The 23,884-nt window shown below is 35.0% G+C and overlaps 1 protein-coding gene across 6 annotated transcripts in view; it reads left to right on the top strand.

The window, feature by feature from the left end:
• Positions 1-23,884, top strand: part of LOC116463588 (interaptin-like) — a 219,295-nt gene that overhangs the window by 169,886 nt on the left and 25,525 nt on the right. For all 6 annotated transcript variants that reach the window (XM_058434747.1, XM_058434745.1, XM_058434749.1 and 3 more), the window contains one exon: positions 12,571-12,664. In XM_058434747.1, coding sequence (XP_058290730.1) covers positions 12,571-12,664 — 94 coding nt within the window. The remainder of the gene's footprint in view (positions 1-12,570; positions 12,665-23,884) is intronic.

Below are 23,884 nucleotides of genomic sequence, written 5' to 3'. Positions count from 1 at the left end.
TGTATATGTGCCACATTTTCTTAATCCAGTCTATTGTTGTTGGACATTTGGGTTGGTTCCAAGTCTTTGCTATTGTGAATAGTGCCGCAATAAACATACGTGTGCATGTGTCTTTATAGCAGCATGATTTATGGTCCTTTGGGTATATACCCAGTAATGGGATGGCTGGGTCAAATGGTTATCAGGTTTTTTCTCCAAGACTCACCTCTTTCTCTGATTTCCTATCCATCAACAGCTCTCAGAAGAAGAGGCTTGCCAAGCTTCTTATGTTATCACACACTCACTGCTTTTAACAGAGGCAGGAGTTGTGGCAAAATCAGTTATCTCTTTGATTGACAATGTGAAGACATCTCTAAAAGAACAACTTGTGAAACAGAATTTAAAACTGTCATTTTGGCATTATAGTTTGACATTTGTTTGCAGTTATGTTTTTAACTGCAATTAAGGGAATCTGGATTCGCATGTACATAAGAAATTAGATTCTCATTTTCCTTTTGGTCCAATAATTTAATAAAGTTTTTAAAATAAATACTCTTAATTGTGAATAAGTCCTAATTGTGGCAACTCCAAAAATTTTAATTTTAAAGCTATCTGGTGAAATTGCAGGGTAGAATGTCAATAGCCACACCTCCGTCTAAGATATGCAAAGCAAAGACAGCATGACATACTGCTGGCTGGCATAAGCTTCAGCTAGCTTTGTCACTTGTGAATCATGTCACCTCACATAGTCATTTATCACTCAGGTCTTCATTTCTTCTAAAACGGAGGGAGTTGTATTAACGTATTTCTAAGGAATGAAAAGAAAGAACCACTATATCCCCAGAGAATAAAACAGTGCCAGACACATAGTCAGCACTCAATATTTGCTGTAGGGATAGATGCATGCATGGATGGGAATGAATTTAATTTCTGTCAAACAACTGATCATGGAATTTAAAACTGGGAAGCTCCAGTTTTTCTTTCAGGCCAGAGAGCTTTTGACTTTCAAAAATCAGACCTAGGAGTACAATGAGAACTCCTGGATTCTAGTGGTAATCTTCTTTATTAGATTCTTAGTAAAATTTAAATTTAGGATCTAAATCTGTGTTGTTCCCTATAATTCTAAAACATCAACATCTCTTGAACTGGTTCTAGAAAAAGAAGTTAGATACCTAAATAGCTATACATTTTCAGCTACTTGGATATGCCTTTACAATAAATATTTTATTTCCCATAATTCCTCTAAATTTCTAGCAAAAAAGTCCTACTTGAGTCAGAGTTGGTTCTTCATAGTTTTTTTTCAACACAAGATTGTTTTCTCTTTATCAATGTCCTAAGATTGTTTTATGATCTTGAACAATCTGTGAGCAGCCCCATGGTTGTACTGTACAAGTGTGATTTTTATTTTTGGAATCTAGATTATCTTTTTCACACATATAATCATTCCTGTATGCGTTACTCACTGCCCATTCCATTCTAATCAAGAACAATGAGTGCATATAACATCATGTATAATTATTCTTTCTGCTTTATTCCATTAAAGAGTCTCACTGAAGATTTCTTAGAGTCAGGAATGGAGGCTCAGCAGGGAATCAAAGAGGTATAAAAGCCCTTCTCATTTCTGTAACCATAATATCAGGCAAAATTACCATCACAGATACAAATTTATATTTTTATAACAATTTACTCAAAACACCATATACTTTGTTTGAAATGTCATAAAGAACTTCATAATTCCTTGAAAATTCAGTGAATAATTATCACTTCATTAACATTGTTTGCATCCTAGCTTACTATATTTTAGCTGCTATAATCTACTAGACTTATTAAGTTTTTCTTCCAAAAGGTTACATTTAACATGAGTTCCATGTACTGAGTCCATCAGAGGAATGCATTTGGAATGGATTCTACTTTTTATGGTATCAAAATTATAACTATATCCAGGGAGACTGAAATTCAAGCATCTCAAATATTCAGTACCATCTACTTTATAGTAAAGGTAGCTTCTAATGTATTCACAGGCACTATCAGGAGATGCTCATTTGGATTTTCTAATCAATAAGACTTCTTTTCCAACAAGAAACCTAATTTAAGAAATTAAGTGGATCAAATTGTTAGGCTCTCTGGATACTTCTAACAAGCACGTGACTAGACACATTTATTCTATGATCCTGGCATTTTGAAAACCAGGTGAAGTGCTACTTTATTTCCATTGACAGCTGCTCCTTAGCTTGATCAAGTTACTATCATGATATTCTCATATTATTGCTGAAGCTGTACAATACCACTTATAGGAAGACCATTGTATTAGTTTCCTATTGCTGCTATAACAAATGACCACAAATTTAGTGGCTTAAAATAACACAAATTTATTCTCTTACAGTTCTGGAGGTCAGAAGTTCAAATGAATCTTAAGGGGCTGAAATCAAGGTGTCAGCAGGGCTGGTTCCCTCTGCAGGATCCAGAGAAGACATTCCTTACATCTTCCATTTGTTACAAGTTGTCAGCATTCCTTAGCTCCTGGCCACATGAATCCAATCTCTGCTTTCATTGTCATATAACCTTCCCCCACACTAACCCTCTGGCCCATCCAGATAATTCAAAATAATCTCCTCACCTCAAGATCCTTAACTTTATCACATCTACAAAGTCCCTTTTCCCATATAAGGAAACATACTCACAGATTCAGATATGGACATCTTTGGAGGCAATTATTCAGCCTATCACAACTGTGATAAGCTAAAAATGCCTATTATTAACCCTATAGCAACCACTAAAATAAAACTAAACAAAGAGTTATAGCTAATAAGCCAACAAAAAAGATAAAATTGAATCATAAAACATGCAAAATCCAAAAGAAAACAGAAAGAAGGGAAAGGGAAGAAAAAACAGATGGGAAAAATAGGAAAGAAATGGCAAAATGGTAGATTTAAGCCTAACCATATCAATGATTAAATTAAATGTAAATTGTCTAAACATTCTAATTAAAATGCAGAGATTATCAGATTGTATAAGAAAGTAAGATTTAGATATATGCTCCCTGCAGGAAACATATTTTAAATATAAAGATATATGAGGTCAAAAATAAAAAAATGGGAAAAGACATACCACACTGACCCAAATCAGAAAGCTGTAATGGGTTTACAAAGTAGATTTTGGAACAAAAAAATATTACCAGAAGTAAAGAAGTTCATTTTATAATGGTAAGTAGGTCAATTCATCAGGAGGACATAACGCTTCTAAATATTTGCACATCTAATAACAGACCTTAAAAATACAGGAAGCAAAAACTGGATGGAATTCCAAGAAGTAGGCAAATTCACAATTATTGTTAAAGATGTCAATACCCCCTCTTAATAGCTGATAAAACAAGTAATAGGACAATCAGTAGGCTATAGAAGACTTGAACTTTGTAATCAATTAACATAATTGATATTTATACATTTCACCCAACAACAGCAGAATACACATTTTCCCCCCATGGTTATACAGATTACTCACTGAGACAGACTGTATGATTGGGACATGAAATAAAACCAAAGAAATTTTAAAGGATTTAAATACTACAAAGTACTGTATGTTCTCTGGTCACAGTGTAATTAACGTAGAAATCAAATACAGAAAATTATCTTGACAGTCCCCTAAATATTTGTAAATTATGTAACAATGCTAAATAAGACAGTGATCAAATAAAATATCAAAAGGGAAATTAGAAATTATTTTGAACTAAATGAAAATGAAAACATCAAAATTTATGAGATGTCACCAAAGAAAAACTTAGGGACAAATGTCTGTGTGAAAAAAGAAAAAAAGGTTTCAGCTTCCACTTTAGGAAATTAGAAAAAGAAGCAAGGAAAAAAATTTCCAAGATAGGCAGAAGGAAGTAAAAAATATCAGAGTTGTAATCAATGGAAAACAGAAAAATAATAGACAATATCAGTGAAACAAAAATTTGTTTCTTTGAGATCAATAAAATTAATAAACCTCAAGGTAGACTAATCAGGAATAAAAAAGAGAAGTCAGAAACTACTAATATCAGAAATAAGAGGGATGATACTACTACAGATCTCTCAGATATTTAGATGATAATACAGAAATATGAACAGCTTTATAATAAATATTATGAACAGCTTTATGTAATTAATTTTGACAACTCTGATGAAATGGACAAAATTTTTTAAACAAACTACCAAAGCTCACTAAAGAAGAAATGGATAACACGAATAGTTCTGTATCTTTTAAAGAAATTGAATTTGTAATTTAAAATCTTCTCACAAAGAAAACTTCCAGCCCAAAGAATCAATATCGTGAAAATGGCCATACTGCCCAAGGTAATTTATAGATTCAATGCCATCCCCATCAAGCTACCAAAGACTTTCTTCACAGAATTGGAAAAAACTACTTTAAAGTTCATATGGAACCAAAAAAGAGCCCACATCACCAAGTCAATCTTAAGCCAAAAGAACAAAGCTGGAGGCATCACGCTACCTGACTTTAAACTATACTACAAGGCTACAGTAACCAAAACAGCATGGTACTGGTACCAAAACAGAGACATAGATCAATGGAACAGAACAGAGCCCTCAGAAATAATGCCGCATATCTACAACTATCTGATCTTTGACAAACCTGACAAAAACAAGCAACGGGATAAGGATTCCCTATTTAATAAATGGTGCTGGGAAAACTGGCTAGCCATATGTAGAAAGCTGAAACTGGATCCCTTCCTTACACCTTATACAAAAATTAATTCAAGATGGATTAAAGACTTAAATGTTAGACCTAAAACCATAAAAACCCTAGAAGAAAACCTAGGCAATACCATTCAGGACATAGGCATGGGCAAGGACTTCATGTCTAAAACACCAAAACCAATGGCAACAAAAGCCAAAATTGACAAATGGGATCTAATTAAACTAAAGAGCTTCTGCACAGCAAAAGAAACTACCATCAGAGTGAACAGGCAGCCTACAAAATGGGAGAAAATTTTCACAACCTACTCATTTCACAAAGGGCTAATATCCAGAATCTACACTGAACTCAAACAAATTTACAAGAAAAAAACAACACCATCAAAAAGTGGGCAAAGGACATGAACAGACACTTCTCAAAAGAAGACATTTATGCAGCCAAATAACACATGAAAAAATGCTCATCATCACTGGCCATCAGAGAAATGCAAATCAAAACCACAATGAGATACCATCTCATGCCAGTTAGAATGGTGATCATTAAAAAGTCAGGAAACAACAGCTGCTGGAGAGGATGTGGAGATATAGGAACACTTTTACACTGTTGGTGGGAGTGTAAACTAGTTCAACCATTGTGGAAGTCAGTGTGGCGATTCCTCCGGGATCTAGAACTAGAAATACCATTTGACCCAGCCATCCCATTACTGGGTATATACCCAAAGGACTATAAATCATGCTGCTATAAAGACACATGCACACATATGTTTATTGTGGCACTATTCACAATAGCAAAGACTTGGAACCAACCCAAATGTCCAAAAACAATAGACTGGATTAAGAAAATGTGGCACATATACACCATGGAATACTATGCAGCCATAAAAAATGATGAATTCATGTCCTTTGTAGGGACATGGATGAAACTGGAAACCATCATTCTCAGTAAACTATCGCAAGGACAAAAAACCAAACACCACATGTTCTCACTCATAGGTGGGAATTGAACAATGAGAACACATGGACACAGGAAGGGGAACATCACACTCCAGGGACTGTTGTGGGGTGGGAGGAGAGGGGAGGGACAGCATTAGGAGATATACCTAATGCTAAATGATGAGTTAATGGGTGCAGCACACCAACATGGCACATGTATACATATGTAACAAACCTGTACATTGTGCACATGTAGCCTAAAACTTAAAGTATAATAAAAAAAATTACCATTTGACATATAGAAAAAAAAGAAAAAAGAAAAAAATACTAGAACATATTTTCTAAAATATAAAAATAGATATTTAAAAATAGATATATATGTCAAATTTACTGAAATTGATTTATCTCTAGGAGATGTGTTATCAATGTGTTTTCTGCAAATTCTTGGTCATTAAAATTTTCTATTCTGGTTTTAAAGATAAAAAAAAAAAACTCTAGAAAGTTGTGTTTCTGTCCAAAAGTTCTCCAAATGGAGATGTTCAAATCTGAAGTAAGCTTTCCTTCTAGAGAGGACACATGTCCTTTACAGAAAATATGGGAAAACAGTAGCTATGTTTCTAAAGCTTAAGCATCCAAATCTGGCATGGAAAACTAGAATGGTTATAACTTAGATTGCTTTAGTAGATGCTTCTCCCATTCAGGGATAAGTTGAGCGAATAGGCTTCAACTGTGGGCTCTTTGTCCTTTGGTAAGGTACACTGAAGTAAGCATATTTAAAGAGAATGTCAGTTAATTTTAAATTTGTAATTAAGTCTGGTTCAAAGTAAAAGTAAATACACACAAACGCACCCTTCTCTCCACCCCGGGAACAAAATACATGTTTGTGTTTGTGGAAAAAAAAAAAAAAAGAAAACTTCCAGCCCAGAGGTTTTACTGGTGAATTTTACCAAGCATTTAAGGAAAAAATAATACTATTTATACTCAAACTCTTCCTGAAAATTGAATAAGAAAGAAAAGTTCCCATCTTAATTTATGAAGCCAGTATTACTCTGATAACAAAACCTGACAAAGACATAACAAGAAAATTAACAGACCAACATTCCTAATGAGTATTGATACAAAACTTCTAAACAAAATTTTAGCAAATTGGAGGGGCTAAAATCAAGATAACATATAAAAAGGAAATAAATCATGAATAAGTGGAGTTTATCGTAAGAATATAGGATTAGTTTAACATAAAAATCAATGACATTCAACAGATAAAATAGATAATTCAACTTCATCAAAATTAAAAACGTGTTCTTCAAAAGACACTTTAAGAGAATGAAACTAAAAACCACAGACTGGAATAATATATTTGCAAAGGATCTATATAATAAAGGAGTTTTTCTATAATATACAATGATATTTAGAAACTCAGTTATATGAACATAAACATCCTAATAAAAAATGAACAAAAGACTTGAATAGACAACACCAAATATATACAAATGACCAAAAAAATAAGCACATAAAGTGATGCTCGGTATCATTACTCATTAGGGAAATGCAAACTAAAACCACAATGAGATACTACTATACATTTTTAGAATATGTAAAAACTTAAAACCTGAAAGTATCAAGTTTATTACAAAGATATGGAGGAACTTTAACTCTTATAATCTACTGGTAGGCATGTCAAATAGTACAACTTATTAGAAAAACAGTTTGGACGTTTCTTTAAAAGTTATATACCTACCTTGTTACCCAGCCATTTCATGCCTATGTATTTACCCAAGACAAATGAAACCATGTATCAATACAAAAACTTGTACACAGGTATTGAGAGCAGCTTAATTTGTAATAGCCAAAATATAGACAACAACCTAAATGTTAACCAACAGATGAATGGATGAACAGATTGTAGTGTATCTGTACAATGGAATACTACTCAGCAATAAAATGAATGAACTATCAATAAGGTACAACCTGGATGAATCTAAAGTAATTATGCTGAGTAAAAGATACCAGACCAAAAAAAGAATATACTGTATGACTTCAGAATCATATATATATAGTGTATTTTCAGAACATACAGTATTTCAGAATATATCTACATATCCCAAAAATGCAGGCTAATCTATAGTGACAGAAACCAAAGCATGATTGCCTGGAGGAGAGGGGCAGGAGTGATGGATTACAAAGAGGCGGCTGGGAGCGGCAGCTCACACCTGTAATCCCAGCACTTTGGGAGGCCGAGGTGGGCGGATCATGAGGTCGGGAGCGAGACCATCCTGGCTAACACGACGAAACCCCGTCTCTACTAAAAAATACAAAAAAAATTAACCAGGCGTGGTGGCGGGCGCCTGTAGTCCCAGCTACTCAGGAGGCTGAGGCAGGAGAATGGCGAGAACCCGGGAGGCAGAGCTTGCAGTGAGCCGAGATCGCGCCACTGCACTCCAGCCTAGGCCACAGAGCAAGACTCTGTCTCAAAAATAATAATAATAATAAATAAACAAACAAACAAAGAGGCAACCCCCTTAACCACCCACCATCTACAGACCATAAGGAAGTTGAGAAAGCTGTTGGTGTCCCAAGGGCAAAACCTAATAGCTTCTTCAGATATGGCCAAGCCAGATAATGAAAAAGAGGCACATTTCAGAGAGGAAAGCTAGGAGCTGTGGCAAAAATTGAACTTAGAAATTACTGCCAGTAAAAAGAATCACAGTCCAAGCAAGAAATGTTCCCCTCCTTTAGGGTAGGCTTCCCGTGGGATTTCAGAGTTGTGATGGAGTCCATTGGTGCCAGTCAGGTGACTTACAGTGCACCTCCCAGTGAGAGGACTATGCTATCTACACCTGATTACTATCAGACTTGGTCAATTGATTTGTTCTACCATTGAAATGTGAGAGAAGTGATATATACCAATTCTAAGCAGAAGCTTTAAGAGATTCTATGTTTTGGCTTTGTTTTGTTTTGTTTCTTGCCGCAATAACAGCATTCTCAAGTAAGAGCTGCTCCCTGGGCTATATCCTGCTACAAAATGTGGAGCAAGGAAGCAGATAACACATAATCCAAGAAAAATAAACTTTGATATTGTAAGCCGCTGAGAGTATATACACGTTAAACTTAACGTGTTTCTAAAATAAAACAGTCAGGTGGAGAGTTGGATACATGAATCAGATACTCAGGAAGAGATCTGAACTGGAGATAAAATTTGGGAGTTGTCAGCAGCTAGATTGCATTAGAGGAAGATGACTCTGCAAAGGAGACAGGAATGGCCAGATACTTGGAAGAAAGCCCTGAGTAAAATTTTTGATGTAATCTCACTTTTGCTGTCCTCATTCTTTATTCCTTTTTCTTCACTTCCATTTTTCCAGCCTAAAGACTAATGTGCAAGCATCAAGCCTGCTGGGTCTGCCTCACACGTTAATAGATCTCCCTTTTACATTTGCTGGATTTTGAGCACAATTTGAACAGTGACTCTCCCTTCCTAATTCACCTCTTTGTCTCCAGGGCTGGATGACACTGCGTTGTTCAGAGAGGACAGTAAAGCCCATCACACAGGAGAGTGACCTACAAGTCACCTGCACATTGCTTCACCTTGGTTTTTACCTTGAATTCTCTTTCTTCCACATATACATTCTACTCTGTCCTCTGGCTATATCAATAATTGGTTTTTTTAATAAATTTTGAGTAGATACATTGAAGGTTTGTATAGGTATCAAATATAAAGAACTACAATACAGTGAACATCTGTGTATCAACCACTCAGTTTAGGAAAAAGAACCTTACCATTATCTTTGAAGTTTTCTTTTGCTTCTCCCCAATTCCATCTCATTCTCTCCTTCCTCAGAGAAAACCACCGGCCTGTGTTCTGTGGTTCTCAACAAATGAGGAATAGAAGGAAACTTCCTAAAACTGATAAAGAGCATCTACAAAAACCTACAGATAGCATCTATTGTGTCCATGTTTCTCTCTATAATTTTACCAAGCATGTTTGTATTCCTAAAAAATGTTAGATTTTGTATGTATTTTATCTTCACATAAATAAAATCATTCCATATGTATCATTCTAATTTGTTCTTTGTGCTCAATATTATGTTCCTGAGACTTGTTTATAAAGTTTTATGTAGCTGAGGATTATTCATTTCTTCATCTATATTGTGTGCTAAGGTATACCACAATTTATCTATTCTGCTCTAGCCTTATTCCATTTGTTTTGATAGTAATTAATAATTTCATTATTGTTCAGTTCGAAGTATTTTCAAATACCAATTATGATTTTTATTTGACTCATGAGCTATTCAAAAATACATTTAAAAAATTTTAAAAATACTTGAACCTATTTATCTTTTGTTACTGACATTTTGTTTTCATGGAATATACATTATCTCAGTGCTATTCTATAGAAGTATTATGTTATACTTCTACATATGTAATTTTAAAATGCTTAGTTGCCACATTAAAGACTAAAAATAAACAAGTAAAATCAATTTTAATAATTTATTTAACTCAAACTATCCAAAATATTATTTAAATATGTAATTGTCTTAAAATGTTATCACAGGTATTTTAGATATTTTGTACTAAATTTTCAAATTGGTATGTATTCTACATTTATAGCACATCTTAACTTGAACTGGCCACATTTTAACTGCTCAATAGTTACATGAGGCAGGCCGGGCGTGGTGGCTCACGCTTGTAATCCCAGCACTTTGGGAGGCCGAGGTGGGCAGATCACAAGGTCAGGAGATCCAGACCACGGTGAAACCCCGTCTCTACTAAACAATACAAAAAAAAAAAATTAGCTGGGCGTGGTGGCGGGCGCCTGTAGTCCCAGCTACTCGGAGAGGCTGAGGCAGGAGAATGGCGTGAACCCGGGAGGCAGAGCTTGCAGTGAGCCGAGATTGCGCCACTGCACTCCAGCCTGGGCGACAGAGCGAGACTCCGTCTCAAAAAAACAAAAAAAAATAGTTACATGAAGCTAGTGGCTGCCATATTGAACAATGCAGGTTATAGTATAACAATTGTTTGAAATTAGCTAAAACTTACTTTTTGTCCTAGAAGTGGTCGATTCCATATAAGCTGGAAAATAATGATGTATTTATCCACTAATTGTGTACAAGGTTCTAGATGTGAACCTTAAATCTATCTTATGAACCTTAAATCTCCTATATCTTTAATTAACTATTTGTTTGCTTGACCCTGGATTGCTACATTACACAACTATAGCAAAGACATTCACCATAACAGTCTGGAGTTGTGCAGTTTATACTTCCATTGACATATGTGGTGGTCCTGGGCTGATCTGTGTATAACTGAGAAATCTATGGTAGATTCTACCACTAAGGTGTGGATTTAAGAATTTCTTAAATTATATCAAGTTTTGCTTTATATATTTTGAGGCTATTTTAATAGGCACATGTAAGTTTAGAACATTCATAGTAAATTAAACTTACCATAATTATCAACTATTCATGTTATTTATTTCTTCTTTAGTGAGCTTTGGTAGTTTGTTTAAAAATTTTGTCCATTTCATCAGAGTTGTCAAAATTAATGACATAAAACTGTTCATAATATTTATTATAAAGCTGCTCATAATATTTCTCTATTATCATCTTAATATCTGAGGGATCTGTAGTAGTATCATCCCTCTTATTTCTGATATTAGTAATTTCTGACTTCTCTTTTTTATTCCTGATTAGTCTACCTTGAAGTTTATTAATTTTATTGATCTCAAAGAAACAAATTTTTGTTTCACTGATATTGTCTATTGTTTTTCTGTTGTCCATTGATTACAACTCTGATATTTTTTACTTTCTTCTGCCTATCTTGGGTCTTGGTATCAGGAAAGGAGGAAATAGTTTGAGGTACCCCAAAGAAGTAGACTATATAGAACTTGCTACTGCATGGTTGTAGTAAAAGAGAGAGAAAGAAATGTCAGAGATGATTCAAACCTTCAGAAATGATCCTTGAAGGTTTTCAGAAGTCAGGAGGAAAGGAAAGATTGTAGGAGATGATGTTTATTTTGGTTTTTGATGTATAAAATTTTTGGTGTTGATGGGTCATTAGGGTGGAGAAGTTGAACATGCAATTATAAATGAAAGTCACAGGTTTTTGCAGAAGGGTCAGAGCTAAAAGTAAGAGAGTGATGAAAAACAAACGGATTAGAAGAATGAATGAGCAATAGAGAAGAATCACATACATAGAACATGGGAAGAGTCATAGTGATCATGCAAGGAGGAGGGATCCCTGATCAATAAGCATACTTTTGCTGCTACTATTGATTTTTTATCTTAATTTCAGTGCCCCTGTGAAATTCTCTCTTTAATTTCTTCCTGTCCTTACTTCCATCCAGAGGACCACAAGCTAAGCATTAAGATCTGCTTATATGGATTAAGATAATAAAGTGATCTTTATGTTTTCCAGTTTCTAATATGTTTTATGCTATATTGCATCCCTAACATCACACATCTCTCTACTTAATTTGGTTTGTTCCTATCAATATTTGAGATAAGTAAAAGAAAAGAAAATTTCACAGGAACTGCTAACATGTATTGGCTTAATGGCATATCCCAACATATTTTCCTTTTTTAAAGAAACCAAATATTGTCTGGTGCTATTTTAGAATTTAGTCTTATACTTTTTGAACCACAACTTACAACATTTTATTTTATTTTTTGCACATATGAACAGCCAGAAGACATTTTATTGTATTTGTGACTCTGCATATGTAGTTAGTGTTTATTGCCAAAATAATATCTTATTACTTATTAAGCAAAAATTAAGCCTGGGAAAAATACCATATATGCAGCACTTGTAAATTGCTGTTAATAGTTAAAATGATATGTAGTAGCAGCATATATACTGCTGAAGAAAATAAACAGACTAAGTTTTGAAGTACTATCTTCTGACCCAGGAACTACAACTTAGGAATTGTGTTAGGGGTAAGTATTGACTCATTTGTCGGGTTTATGATTTTCAGGGAATTGATGCTGATTTCACATCAGAAAAGCATCGAGCAGCTGCAAGAAACCCTTAGACAGAAGCTGCTGAGTGATGATAACTGGAAGGAGAAGGTAATGGTAGTGTGGCTTTCATCAGCATGCAACCTATCTGCTTTTTAAAAATTCTGACCATTTGTCAGAAGACTCTTCTAGATAGATTTATTTGCTTCTATGCACACTTTTGATTCGTTCTGGAATTTCCTAGACCAGGCATGCTTATGGAATGTGTCTTTTCCAAAATATTAGACAACATAATGGAAAATAAAAAATTATAACACATTTTGGAATCTTGTAAGATAGCTCTTGGTTCTCATGCAAAAGCATTTTTTTGGCTTTTAAATATTTTCTTATTTCCCCATCAACTGTCACAATCTACATTTGATCATATTCTTAAAACCAGGGAAATAATTCTTACAACTTCTCTTCTTCTGCTATAAGAAGATAAAAGAATGGAAAATGACTTAGAATTATTTGGTTTTGGACTTTTGACATATATACCCTGACAAAGTAAAATGAATAAGCATTTAGCTTGCTATTATTTACAGAGAAATGTTTGCTGTTAGAGAACAAAAAAAATTGCATTGGTTTTGGTCTTTGGACTTTTTTATAGTTTTCAAAGTTTCAACAATGAATAGGTATTACTTTCATAATTTTAAATAATAAAAGTAATATTTTAAAAATTGTTAGTCCGTACCTTCTCAGACCATCCAAAGCTCTAGTCAATGAGTTAAAAGCAGTCATCTTTCTGCCGTAAACTTCCAGTACTCCTTGATTGATCCCTGGGCCCTGTTCTACACACTGACCCAAAGCATTCCCAACTCATTCTCTTCTGTGACTGGTATCTATGCCTAGCACTGGCCTTCTGCCTTAGTTTTCTTATTATGTCTTAAATTTTCCTCTAGAAATGGAGCTGGTCACCAAAATTCAGATTGTTTGACTGAAGTCCTGACAACTTGTTTGGGTTTTATCAGATTCTTCTCCTTGGGGATTGGACCCCATAACTTGTAACCTCAGCAACAAGCAGTGGCCTCCTTCAAACTAACATCTCTACCAGGAATCCCTCACTCTGCCATCCAGCATACTGAAACCCTTTAGGTATTCTTGCTGCCTCAGAACAATTTTAAATATGTCACTTTCATTTCCAATCTTCAAACAGTTGGCCATACTCAGCCAATAGTAGCCCTCTAAAAATAAGTACCCCTTCCCTTGTCCATCAGGGTACATAGTCACGAAGTAATAAAATAATCACTGTAACAATAGTACCACATGGGCCAAAACAAAATTGGAGAATATGGACTACCGTTGCTATTTGTGTCTCATTCTTATTTTGTTTTATTTTGTAGTATAGGCCTTTTCTTTTCCTTCTTCTCTAAGGCCCAGCTTCTTTAATTCTTTCTCATTTTTATTAGCCTCAGGGTATTCAACTGACGGGTCTACACTTACTTACTTTCCTTATTCTTACCAATCTGTTTAAAAATTGAAAAAGAAGATTATCAGCCCTATTTTGTATAATCCAACATATTCAAATTAGAACAACGAAAGATTTTTTTTTTTTTTTTTTTGAGACGGAGTCTTGCTCTGTCGCCCAGGCTGGAGTGCAGTGGCGTGCTCTCGGCTCACTGCAAGCTCCGCCTCCCAGGTTCACGCCATTCTCCTGCCTCAGCCTCTCCGAGTAGCTGGGACTACAGGCGCTCGCCACTACGCCCGGCTAATTTTTTTGTATTTTTAGTAGAGACGGGGTTTCACCGTGGTCTCGATCTCCTGACCTCGTGATCCGCCCGCCTCGGCCTCCCAAAGTGCTGGGATTACAAGCGTGAGCCACCGCGCCCGGCCGTGAAAGATTGTTTATCCATCCAACTGATAGAATAGTTTAACACTGTGGTTAAGATCTAGTGAGATCGTCTCTCATACCTGCTCTTTAAGGGACTAGAAATTAAAGCAACATTTTCGGAAAGCAATTTGTCAATATGTACCAAGAGATATTATAAACTTCCCATCTTTTGACTCAGAAATTTTACTAATGGAATTAACGTGGATAAGGATTCAGAGAGAGTCATTCCTCTTCTCAAACTCCTGAGCTCCTTCTCTTAGTATGATGGAGTAAACTTTCCTGCTTTTGCTTTTGTAGAAATTTCCCATCTCCATATTCACACCCCACTAGGGGTTTTCAGATACACTTCACTGGAGAAAAGGTCTCTGTTTATGATCCCCTCTAGTGCTTCTGTTCACTGTACCCTGTCCTTGAGGTGCTAACACAGAGTAAAACAAGTTAGTGTTAGCATCTGACATATAAAAGCATTTATGTTCTTGCTTTATGCTATTAAGTTAATTTGGTGGTAAAAATGATTCTATATAATATTCTATAAGTTCTTGCTAGGACCATGATATCTTTCTAATGAATTAATTATATTGCAGAGGTATTTTGGCATGTATAATTTTCTATAGTATAAATGGACATTTCATTTGGTTGAAAGGGCATGACTTCTTGTTAATAAATGTTATCATTTAGCTAGCAGTAAATCAAGATCCAGACCAGAAAAGCAAAGGACTAATAATTATGCCTTGGCTGTGTTAGCTATTGAGACTATGAATAAAAAGTTCTCTAAAAGTCTTCTCATGAGAAAGGAGAATCATTAATATGACATTGTCATCTCCTTCTTGGGTCACTGTGCCTTTGCCAAAGAATGAAATGTTCTTTTTACAAATATATAATACACATATTAAAATAAACTTCATGGCTTAAATGGTTTTAACATGCAAAAAAGTAGATAGCAATTTGTGTCTGTGCTTAATTATTTTAGAGTATGTAAAAAGCACATAATAAGATCAATAGTTGCTATGCAACAAGGATGGCACATTTAAAAATAACTGCATATTTACTAATTGTCATGGATTTTTATTTATTTCAAGTACTACTACTTGAAGAAAGCAAATTAATGTGGATGCTGAACCTTTAAAATTGGTTTTAAATGTACAATATTGTTACTATTTAGTTAAAATTTTGTAATTAAAAAATCCTATAGCCACACTGCTTACATAATCAACTCACATTATTTAATCACTATCACTTTTTAGTGCAATAAGCAAATTCTAAGCAAATATTTTCTTAGATTATCATCAAGACATCACACTTAAGAACGTTTTAGAATTGCACTAATGACCTCATTTAAAATAGTACATAGAGCTTTTGAGAAACCAGTAGTTAAACAAACAAAACCTTATTTCTTGGCTGAAGCAACTAGATTGAGAGTGAAAATGCAGGTGAGAAAAGTTTACTTCAAGAAATAGTCAATTTCAATTTTGAAGGGAGACAAAAAAAAAATCTCAAATTAGTTTTCAAAATTAAAGAACCAAATGACCTACTAATTCCTAATGCGTTTTAGTATGGTATTATTAAAATTAAAAGGGATAATTTCTGACATATAAAATGTGACACAGATGATGTTATTTATAAAATATCAATTTTAATTTATGCATAATAAATATGGCTAAAAGGAATATTGAGGACATGTTTTAATTTTTATATTTTTAAAAACGCAGTTTTAGAAATTAAATTAATAAAATCTGAAAATTTTAGATCACGAGTGGCCTGCAGAGATCATCTCATAAACCACTAGTCTAGATAACAAAAATTGTCTCCATTAATAATGTAATTTTCATTATTATGACATTATTATTTCCATTTTGCACATAAAAAAAAAGACTTAGAGAAGTTAGGTAATTTGCCAAAGTTATAAAGGCAGGAAATGAGCTGAGAATCAACCTCCATTTATCTAAATACAAAGTTCCATATTTCTGCATTTGGCCAAGATGGAGTAACAGGGACCAAATTTACCCTCCCACCTAAAACAAATAAAACAGTGAGGAAATGATAGAAAACAATGGTTTCAAGACATTGGACATCAGGCAATGAAAGACAGTGATTCTTGGAAACAGAAGACAAACAAGGTGAGCCCTGTGATGGCCATAACTTAGTGCCCTGAAAGAAATTTCAGTTCATGGTGCAGGGAGTGGGAATCTAGTTTGAGCTTGTCAGATTCTTTGAGTTGAGGAAACCTTGCAGAGTCCTGGGAGATCATGGTGGCTAAAGTTCATGGATAGTGTTCACAGGAGAGAGCTGCACAGAGGAAGAACACTGGTGATCTACAAAAAGTCCGCCTCACATATGTTTATGATCAATGTGTACATGTGGGAAAATGACATAAAGTCAGAGACAGACCAAGCCAGAGAGAGTATTGAATACTCGCACATGGCCAGTAATTTGCATTTCCATCAGCCAGACTGGAAAACCTGTAATTTATAAGGCCCTGGGTAGAGTGCTCAAAAGGGTCTTGCATCACAAGTTGAGAATAATTAGCCCTAGATGAAATGCTGATTTGATTCTGCCTAATACATTTTAAAAGGAAGACCTAAAATAATCAAGCTGATTTCAAGAAACTGAACTGCATCCTAGGACAGAGCTCAAGAATATTCATAGGAATACAAAAATATCTAGCACCAAACAAGGTTAGTTAACAATGTCTGGAATCCAGTGAAAAATTGCCATCCATGGGAATATACAAGTAAATAGGGCTCAAAATGAAAAGAAAAATCAATAAATAAAAACTGACCCAGAAAGGCACAGAAGTGAGAATTAGCAGAAAAGACATTAAAACAAATATGATAACTGTATTCCATATATCCAGAGGCTAACGAAAAAATTGACCATGTTAAGTAGAGAAATGTAAGACATAAAAAAGACCAGTTACTGAGTTTTGAGAGATGAAAACTAGATTATCTGAAATTAAAAGTACACTGGATTGGACTGATGGCAGATTAGACATTCCAGAAGAAAAGCTTCGTGAACTTGAAGACACAGCAATAGAAAAACTTTTTAAATAAAACAAGATAGAATAGACTCCAAAACAAAAACAAACAAAAAAAACACTCAAAAAGAACATCAGTGAGCCATGAGACAGATTCAAGAGGCCCAATATATGTGTAATTGAAATTCCTGAAGGACAAGAGACAGAAGAGGGAACAAAAGAAAATTGAAGAAATAATGACTGAAAGTTTTACAAATTTAATGAAAACTAAACACCCACAATTTTAAGAAGCTCAATAAGCCTCAGGCACAAGAAACCAAGTGCACCAAGGGAAATTATAATCCAGTTGTCCAAAACAGTAATAAAAAGAAATATTTTAAAGCATTTGGATTTTTTTAAAGACCTTATATAGAGAGGAAAGAAGACAGCAGATTTTTTTTTTTTTAATCAGAAACAATGCAAGCAAAAAGATAGTAGGATTGAAAGTACTAAAAGAAAGTTATGGGGGCAATGAGGAAAGCTGTCAACCTAGAATTCATACCAAGTGAAAATATCTTTCAAATGTGAGAGTAAAATGGAGACTTCTTCAGAAAGCACTGAAAAAGTGTATTACCAATAGACCCATGCTGTAAAAAATGTTAAAAGAAGTCCTTTAGTCAGAAGGAAAGCTATACCAGATGGAAATACGGATCTACACAGAGGAATGTAGAAAACCAGAAATGGTAACACTGTGGGTAAAGATGTGGGGTGTTTTTTCATTATTTAAATTTTTAAAAATATAATTGATGAGATTTATAACATAGAAGCAAAATATATGACAATAATAACACAATGGCTGAGAGAGTAGAAGTGGAAATATATTACTGTGAGATTCTTATACAATACATGTAGTGATATGTCATTAGAAAGTAGACTGTATTGAATTAAAGACATATTCTCCAAACCCTAAAATTATAGATAATAAGCCAATAAAGGAGACAAAATTGAATTTTAAAATATCAGTCCTAAAGAAGACAGGAAAATAAGGGAAAGAGAAAAAAGATGAGATGGGCCAAATGGAAAACATAGCAAGATAGTAGATTTAAAGATAATTATATCAATAATCACATTAAATGGAAATGATCTAAACCAGAGATCAGCAAACTTTTTCTATAAAGGACCAGTTAGTTAATATTTTTGGTTTTGTATGACCTACAGTCTCTGTCACAACCATTCAACCCTGCCATTGTAACATATAAAAGCAACCATAGACAATATACAAATGAATGGGCATGGCTGAATTTAGTCTGTGGGCCGTAGTTGGCTAAGCTCTGGTCTAAATATTCTATTAAAAAGGCAGAGATGTTTATCTTAGATAAAAATGCAACACCTTACTATATGTTGCCTATAAGAAATGTACTTTAGGATGTGAGGGAGACCTGGCTGCGACATCTGTCACCCTGTTGATTGCCAGGGTTGATTTGGCTGATCTGGCTGGCTAAGCAGGTGTCCCCATCCTCCCTTACTGCTCTATATGTGACCTTCTTGAAGCTGCACGTGTTCTGGTGGAAGAGGATTACCTTCCTTGATAGAGGAGAACCATTCTTCTGTAAAGGGTATACGAGTAGCTGTGCTCCTCCCCTGCTAGAACTTCTAAATAAGCTCTCAAGAAATGCACTTTAAGATAAAAACACAATAGATTAAAAGTAAAGAATGGAAACACAAATCAAAAGAAAGCTGGAGGCCAGGCGCAGTGGCTCACGTCTGTAATCCCAGCACTTTGGGAGGCCGAGGCGGGCGGATCACAAGGTCAGGAGAAGGAGACCATCCTGGCTAACACAGTGAAACCCCATTTCTACTAAAAATACAAAAAAAAAAAAAAAAAAACAAAATTAGCTGGGCGTGGTGGCAGGCACCTGTAGTCCCAGCTACTTGGGAGGCTGAGACAGGAGAATAGCATGAACCCAGGAGGTGGAGCTTGCAGTGAGCCAAGATCAGGCCACCGCACTCCAGCCTGGGCCACAGAGCGAGACTCTGTCTCAAAAAAAAAAAAAAAAAAGAAAGCTGGAGTAGCTATATTACATCAGCAAAGTAGATTTCATAGCAAGAAGTCAGAATACTTAATATTTTGCTAGGATTAAAGGAAGATATTTAATAATAACAAAGGGGTCAGTTCACCAGAAGGACATAATAACCCTAAATGTTCATTCACCTAAAAACAGAGCTTACAAATACATGAAGCAAAAACTGATAGAACTGTGAGGAGAAATAAATTCACTAATTAGAGCCTAAGATATCAATTCTTTCTCTCAATAATTGATAGAAAAATAGCCAATCAGTAAGGATTTATACAATGGAAAATGGTATAAATTAATTAACAGATATATTGAACGATATTGTTAACAAACTTGACCTAAATTATATTTATAGAATTCTCAGTTTGACAGCAGAATACACATTCTTCTCAAGTGCACGTGAACCTTTTACCAAAATCAACCATATTTTGGCTTATAAATAAGTCTCAATAAGTTTAAAAGGATTCACATCATACAAAGTATTTTCTCTGACCACAATGAAATAAAATTAGAAATCGTTAGCAGAAAGTTATCTGGACAATCCTCAAATATTTTGAAACTAAATAAATACCAAGTCCATGCCCTGAGCCCACTATGCTGTATAGATGTAGGGGTGGGGGAGACAGGTTACATGAAAAAAAAACTAAACACACTGAGCTATAGAGTTCACCAGCAACACCTGAATATAAATATTGTTTCCACCTTGTAGTTGCTCTACGATCTTGGTGAAGTTACTCGCTTCTCTGAGCCTATTTCTTAATCTAGACAGTGGGAGTAATACTTCTATTATTCTATGTTATTCTCAGAGTTGTAAGAATTAGAAGAGTTAATATATAGAAAGTGTCCTATACCATACCGCCCTAGCTTGTATTCATTTACTCAGTGAACATTCTCTCCTTCCATCCTAAGTTCACATAGTTCTTGACAGGATTTGACCTGCAGCCTACATATTCTGATTCCTTAGCATTCATTTTTTAACTGCAAATTCTGTTTCGAATAATCATCTGCTTTTATTATTTATTCAGTAGCTATTTCAGAAATAATCTAAAGTACCGTAATAATTTGCAATCGGTATTCATTTTTAATTTTTGTAAAATAGTACAATAATTTATTTTAGGAGATATATCTTTAAAAATTATAGATGCATATCAAATATAAGCAAATTATTTGATTCCTACTTTGGCATATAAAATTCCCTTTGGTTTTAAAGGTATCATTGAGTAATAAATGGTCATATCATAACATGGTGTTTGGCTCCATGTTCAATAAGAAAAATGATAATAACAAAGTCAACTGCAAAGACCTCGCTTGGAAAATAGTGAAAAGGCAGTATTTTGCATATTGGTATTAAATACAGATTTTATAAAATACTAATTATGCATTTCAACAACAAATACAAAAGAAATTTAAAAACAATGCTCCGAATGCTCTGGAGTCATCCCGAGGCCTTCACCAAGGAGGTGGAGTTTGAGCCAGAAGAGGATATAGATAAGTAAAAACCACAAATAATTAAAACCTGGGATGTGTACAAAGATAATAATTGACTTTACTTTGTGTAATTCTTAAGTTAATATTATTCATACTTTTTTAGAAATCATAATTTTCCCGTTATCAAAATTACTATTAGTTATTGTATAAAGTGGTTCATGCTTTATATGTATACCATCAACAAATTTATTTATTTTGCTCAAACATAACTCCTGTCATCTAAAATATTTTAAATTATCAGCTCCTATCAATTTTTAAAAATAAAAACATGGCAATTTGGCATGAATGCACCTACTCAAAGGCAAATAATGTACCCCTTAAGCAAATCGTTGTGTTTATGGGCTCATCATTTTGTTCAAACTAATCAGATCATGAAGGAACCAGTAATCTCATTTCTCTGTGCTAACACGTCAACACATTCAGATGGCTCTTAGGATCCCACTGCAGCTTTCCTAAATGTTTGAAATCCCATGTGAAAACTCATCACTTTGCTTCTTTTTCTCAGATTGTGCAAATTAAAAACAAAGCTGGTAATAGTCAATCATTCTTCTCGCTTTTGTCTACAGTGCTTGTTCTTTCCCACTGTCCGTATATTTATTCCTTCCTTGTTTTCTCTCTTTACCTACAGTAGTTCAAGGAATAGTTCAGGGGCAAGAAGATCTTGCTTTCTAACTCGAGTAAAACAGAACATTCAGCTCATTCAAGCCATCAGCCATCACCTTTTCTTCCCTGAATGCTTTGTTTCAACTTCATCAAAGGGACCCTGCTGATTTTCTAATTGACCTAATCTCCATAATAATTTTTGAAAACTTTTTTTGAAGGTTCTTCTAAAGTCCTTCTGTCATCTAATTTTTGTCTTGTTCCACCAAGTTTGCATATATTCTCACTGTCTTAATTTGAGCAATCAGTCCATATTTGGAAAGATGTCGTTTTGTCCTAAAATAGCTATTGGGCTCTACTAATTAACCACACAAGATTTTTTTTTTTTTTTTTTTTGAGACGGAGTCTCGCTCTGTCACCCAAGCTGGAGTGCAGTGGCGCAATCTCGGCTCACTGCAAGCTCCGCCTCCCGGGTTCATGCCATTCTCCTGCCTCAGCCTCTCCAAGTAGCTGGGACTACAGGCGCCCGCCATCACGCCCGGCTAATTTTTTTGTATTTTTAATAGAGGCGGGGTTTCACCGTGGTCTCGATCTCCTGACCTTGTGATCCGCCCGCCTTGGCCTCCCAAAGTGCTGGGATTACAAGCGTGAGCCACCACGCCCGGCCTAACCACACAAGATTTTAAAAAATACTTGATATTTTAGCACCTCAATACACATTTTTCTAGAGCTTCTCAAAATAGTTTGTTGGTTTTTATTAATAGTGCCAGAGCATCTTATGAACTATTAATGCTTATGTTATTCACTTATTGGTTACTATTAACAAGAACTATGTGACTATTATTATTAATTTAATTAATAATGGAATGTTATTGATTATTAACTTTTATATTAATATTATACCTTACAATTTTTCCAAATGTTTTTCATTTGGTTTCTCCTTTCATATATTCTTGACTTATCTATGCCAGTGTGGCCAAAGCACAGTGATCAAATGAGAAAGGTAGTGGAAGTCAGACTGGAGGAATCCAGGACTGCCACCATACACAGTGTTTAAGTTGCACCCTGCAACAGGCCAAGGCAGCAAAGGGAGCTGGAATCTAGCCTGTACTCTGCTCATCAAGTCCTATGACTGGCATGAGACTGTTTTCATCTAAGGAAGGAGTGTTTTGTCAGTTTACACAAAGGTGTCATATGAGCTAGTAGTGGCCCCGTAAAAGGTTATATACAGGAGTTTTGATATATTAATGCATTGAGAAACCACGAAGAAGGAATAAAAAAATCTAATTTATACTTTGTAAAGAATACTGTGCTGTGTGTAGTAGCATGGGTTGGAGTGAAGCAGGAGTGAAAGTAAGGAGGCTGGTCAGGAAGTGATGGTGGCCAGAACTAGGTGATCAGGAAGTGCTGATGAAAGTTGAGACATAGAGAAATGGATGCAAAGCATCTTTTGAAGGTAAAATGAATAAGATTTTGTGTTGGACTGGGTGGGGAGGGTAAAGGAGAGAGGTATGAAAGATGATGTTCTAATCACTAACTTGAGTAACTAGATGGTTGGTAGAGCCGTGTCCTGAAATAAGGGAGAGAAACAGGCTTTGGGAAGAGTGTTGTTACAAGATTTCTGGGCCATGCAATTCATTGGAGGCACCTGTGAATTATCTAAATGGCTACCAGGAGGCAAAGTGGATTTAAGTACCTGAAATTCAGAGGAATATCTTCTTTTTTTCTGAGTGCCCCCTGAGACTTCCTTTGTCTTCAGCAGTCTGAGAGCAGCCAATCTGAATAATTCTGTAATTCTGTAATGTTGCTAAAAGATCATCAGTAGCCTATTATCCCAAACAACCCAGAAGTCTATTTTGAAAGAGCCAAAATAACTCTTTGCACTCAGTACTGTATAAACATAATTACATTCCCTTAAGGCAGATGCTCAGTCCTATACCCAGTACAATAAAACGAATTGACCCCACACTGGGGCTAGTCTTCCATCTGGTATTTTATTTAATGTAAAGGGCTTCCTTTAACTTTCTTAGCAACATTTGTGTCCTTGTACCCTGGCTTCATTGTTCTCTTGAGAAATTTAGGTTGATCTCTTTCCTTGTCTTGGTGGCCTAAATCACACAGTCACAATCAGTTGTGAGTTTTTCTCTCAATTTTCCTGGCTTTACCCTCTCTTAGAGTTTATAATCCTGGCGCAGTATAAATCTAGAGCCAGACTGTCACTGGGATTGCCGTTTCCAGTCTCTCTAGATGAACTCCCAGGAGTAAATGACTCCGGTTCTCATAGATTTCTTCTTTTTCTTGTTTCAGTAGGCAGAGCCAAAACCAATGGTTAAAAACCACATAGA

This window comes from Hylobates moloch, unplaced genomic scaffold (genome assembly GCF_009828535.3).
Source record: "Hylobates moloch isolate HMO894 unplaced genomic scaffold, HMol_V3 SCAFFOLD_43, whole genome shotgun sequence".
NCBI lineage: Eukaryota > Metazoa > Chordata > Mammalia > Primates > Hylobatidae > Hylobates > Hylobates moloch.
This window is presented reverse-complemented; position numbering and strand designations above follow the sequence as displayed.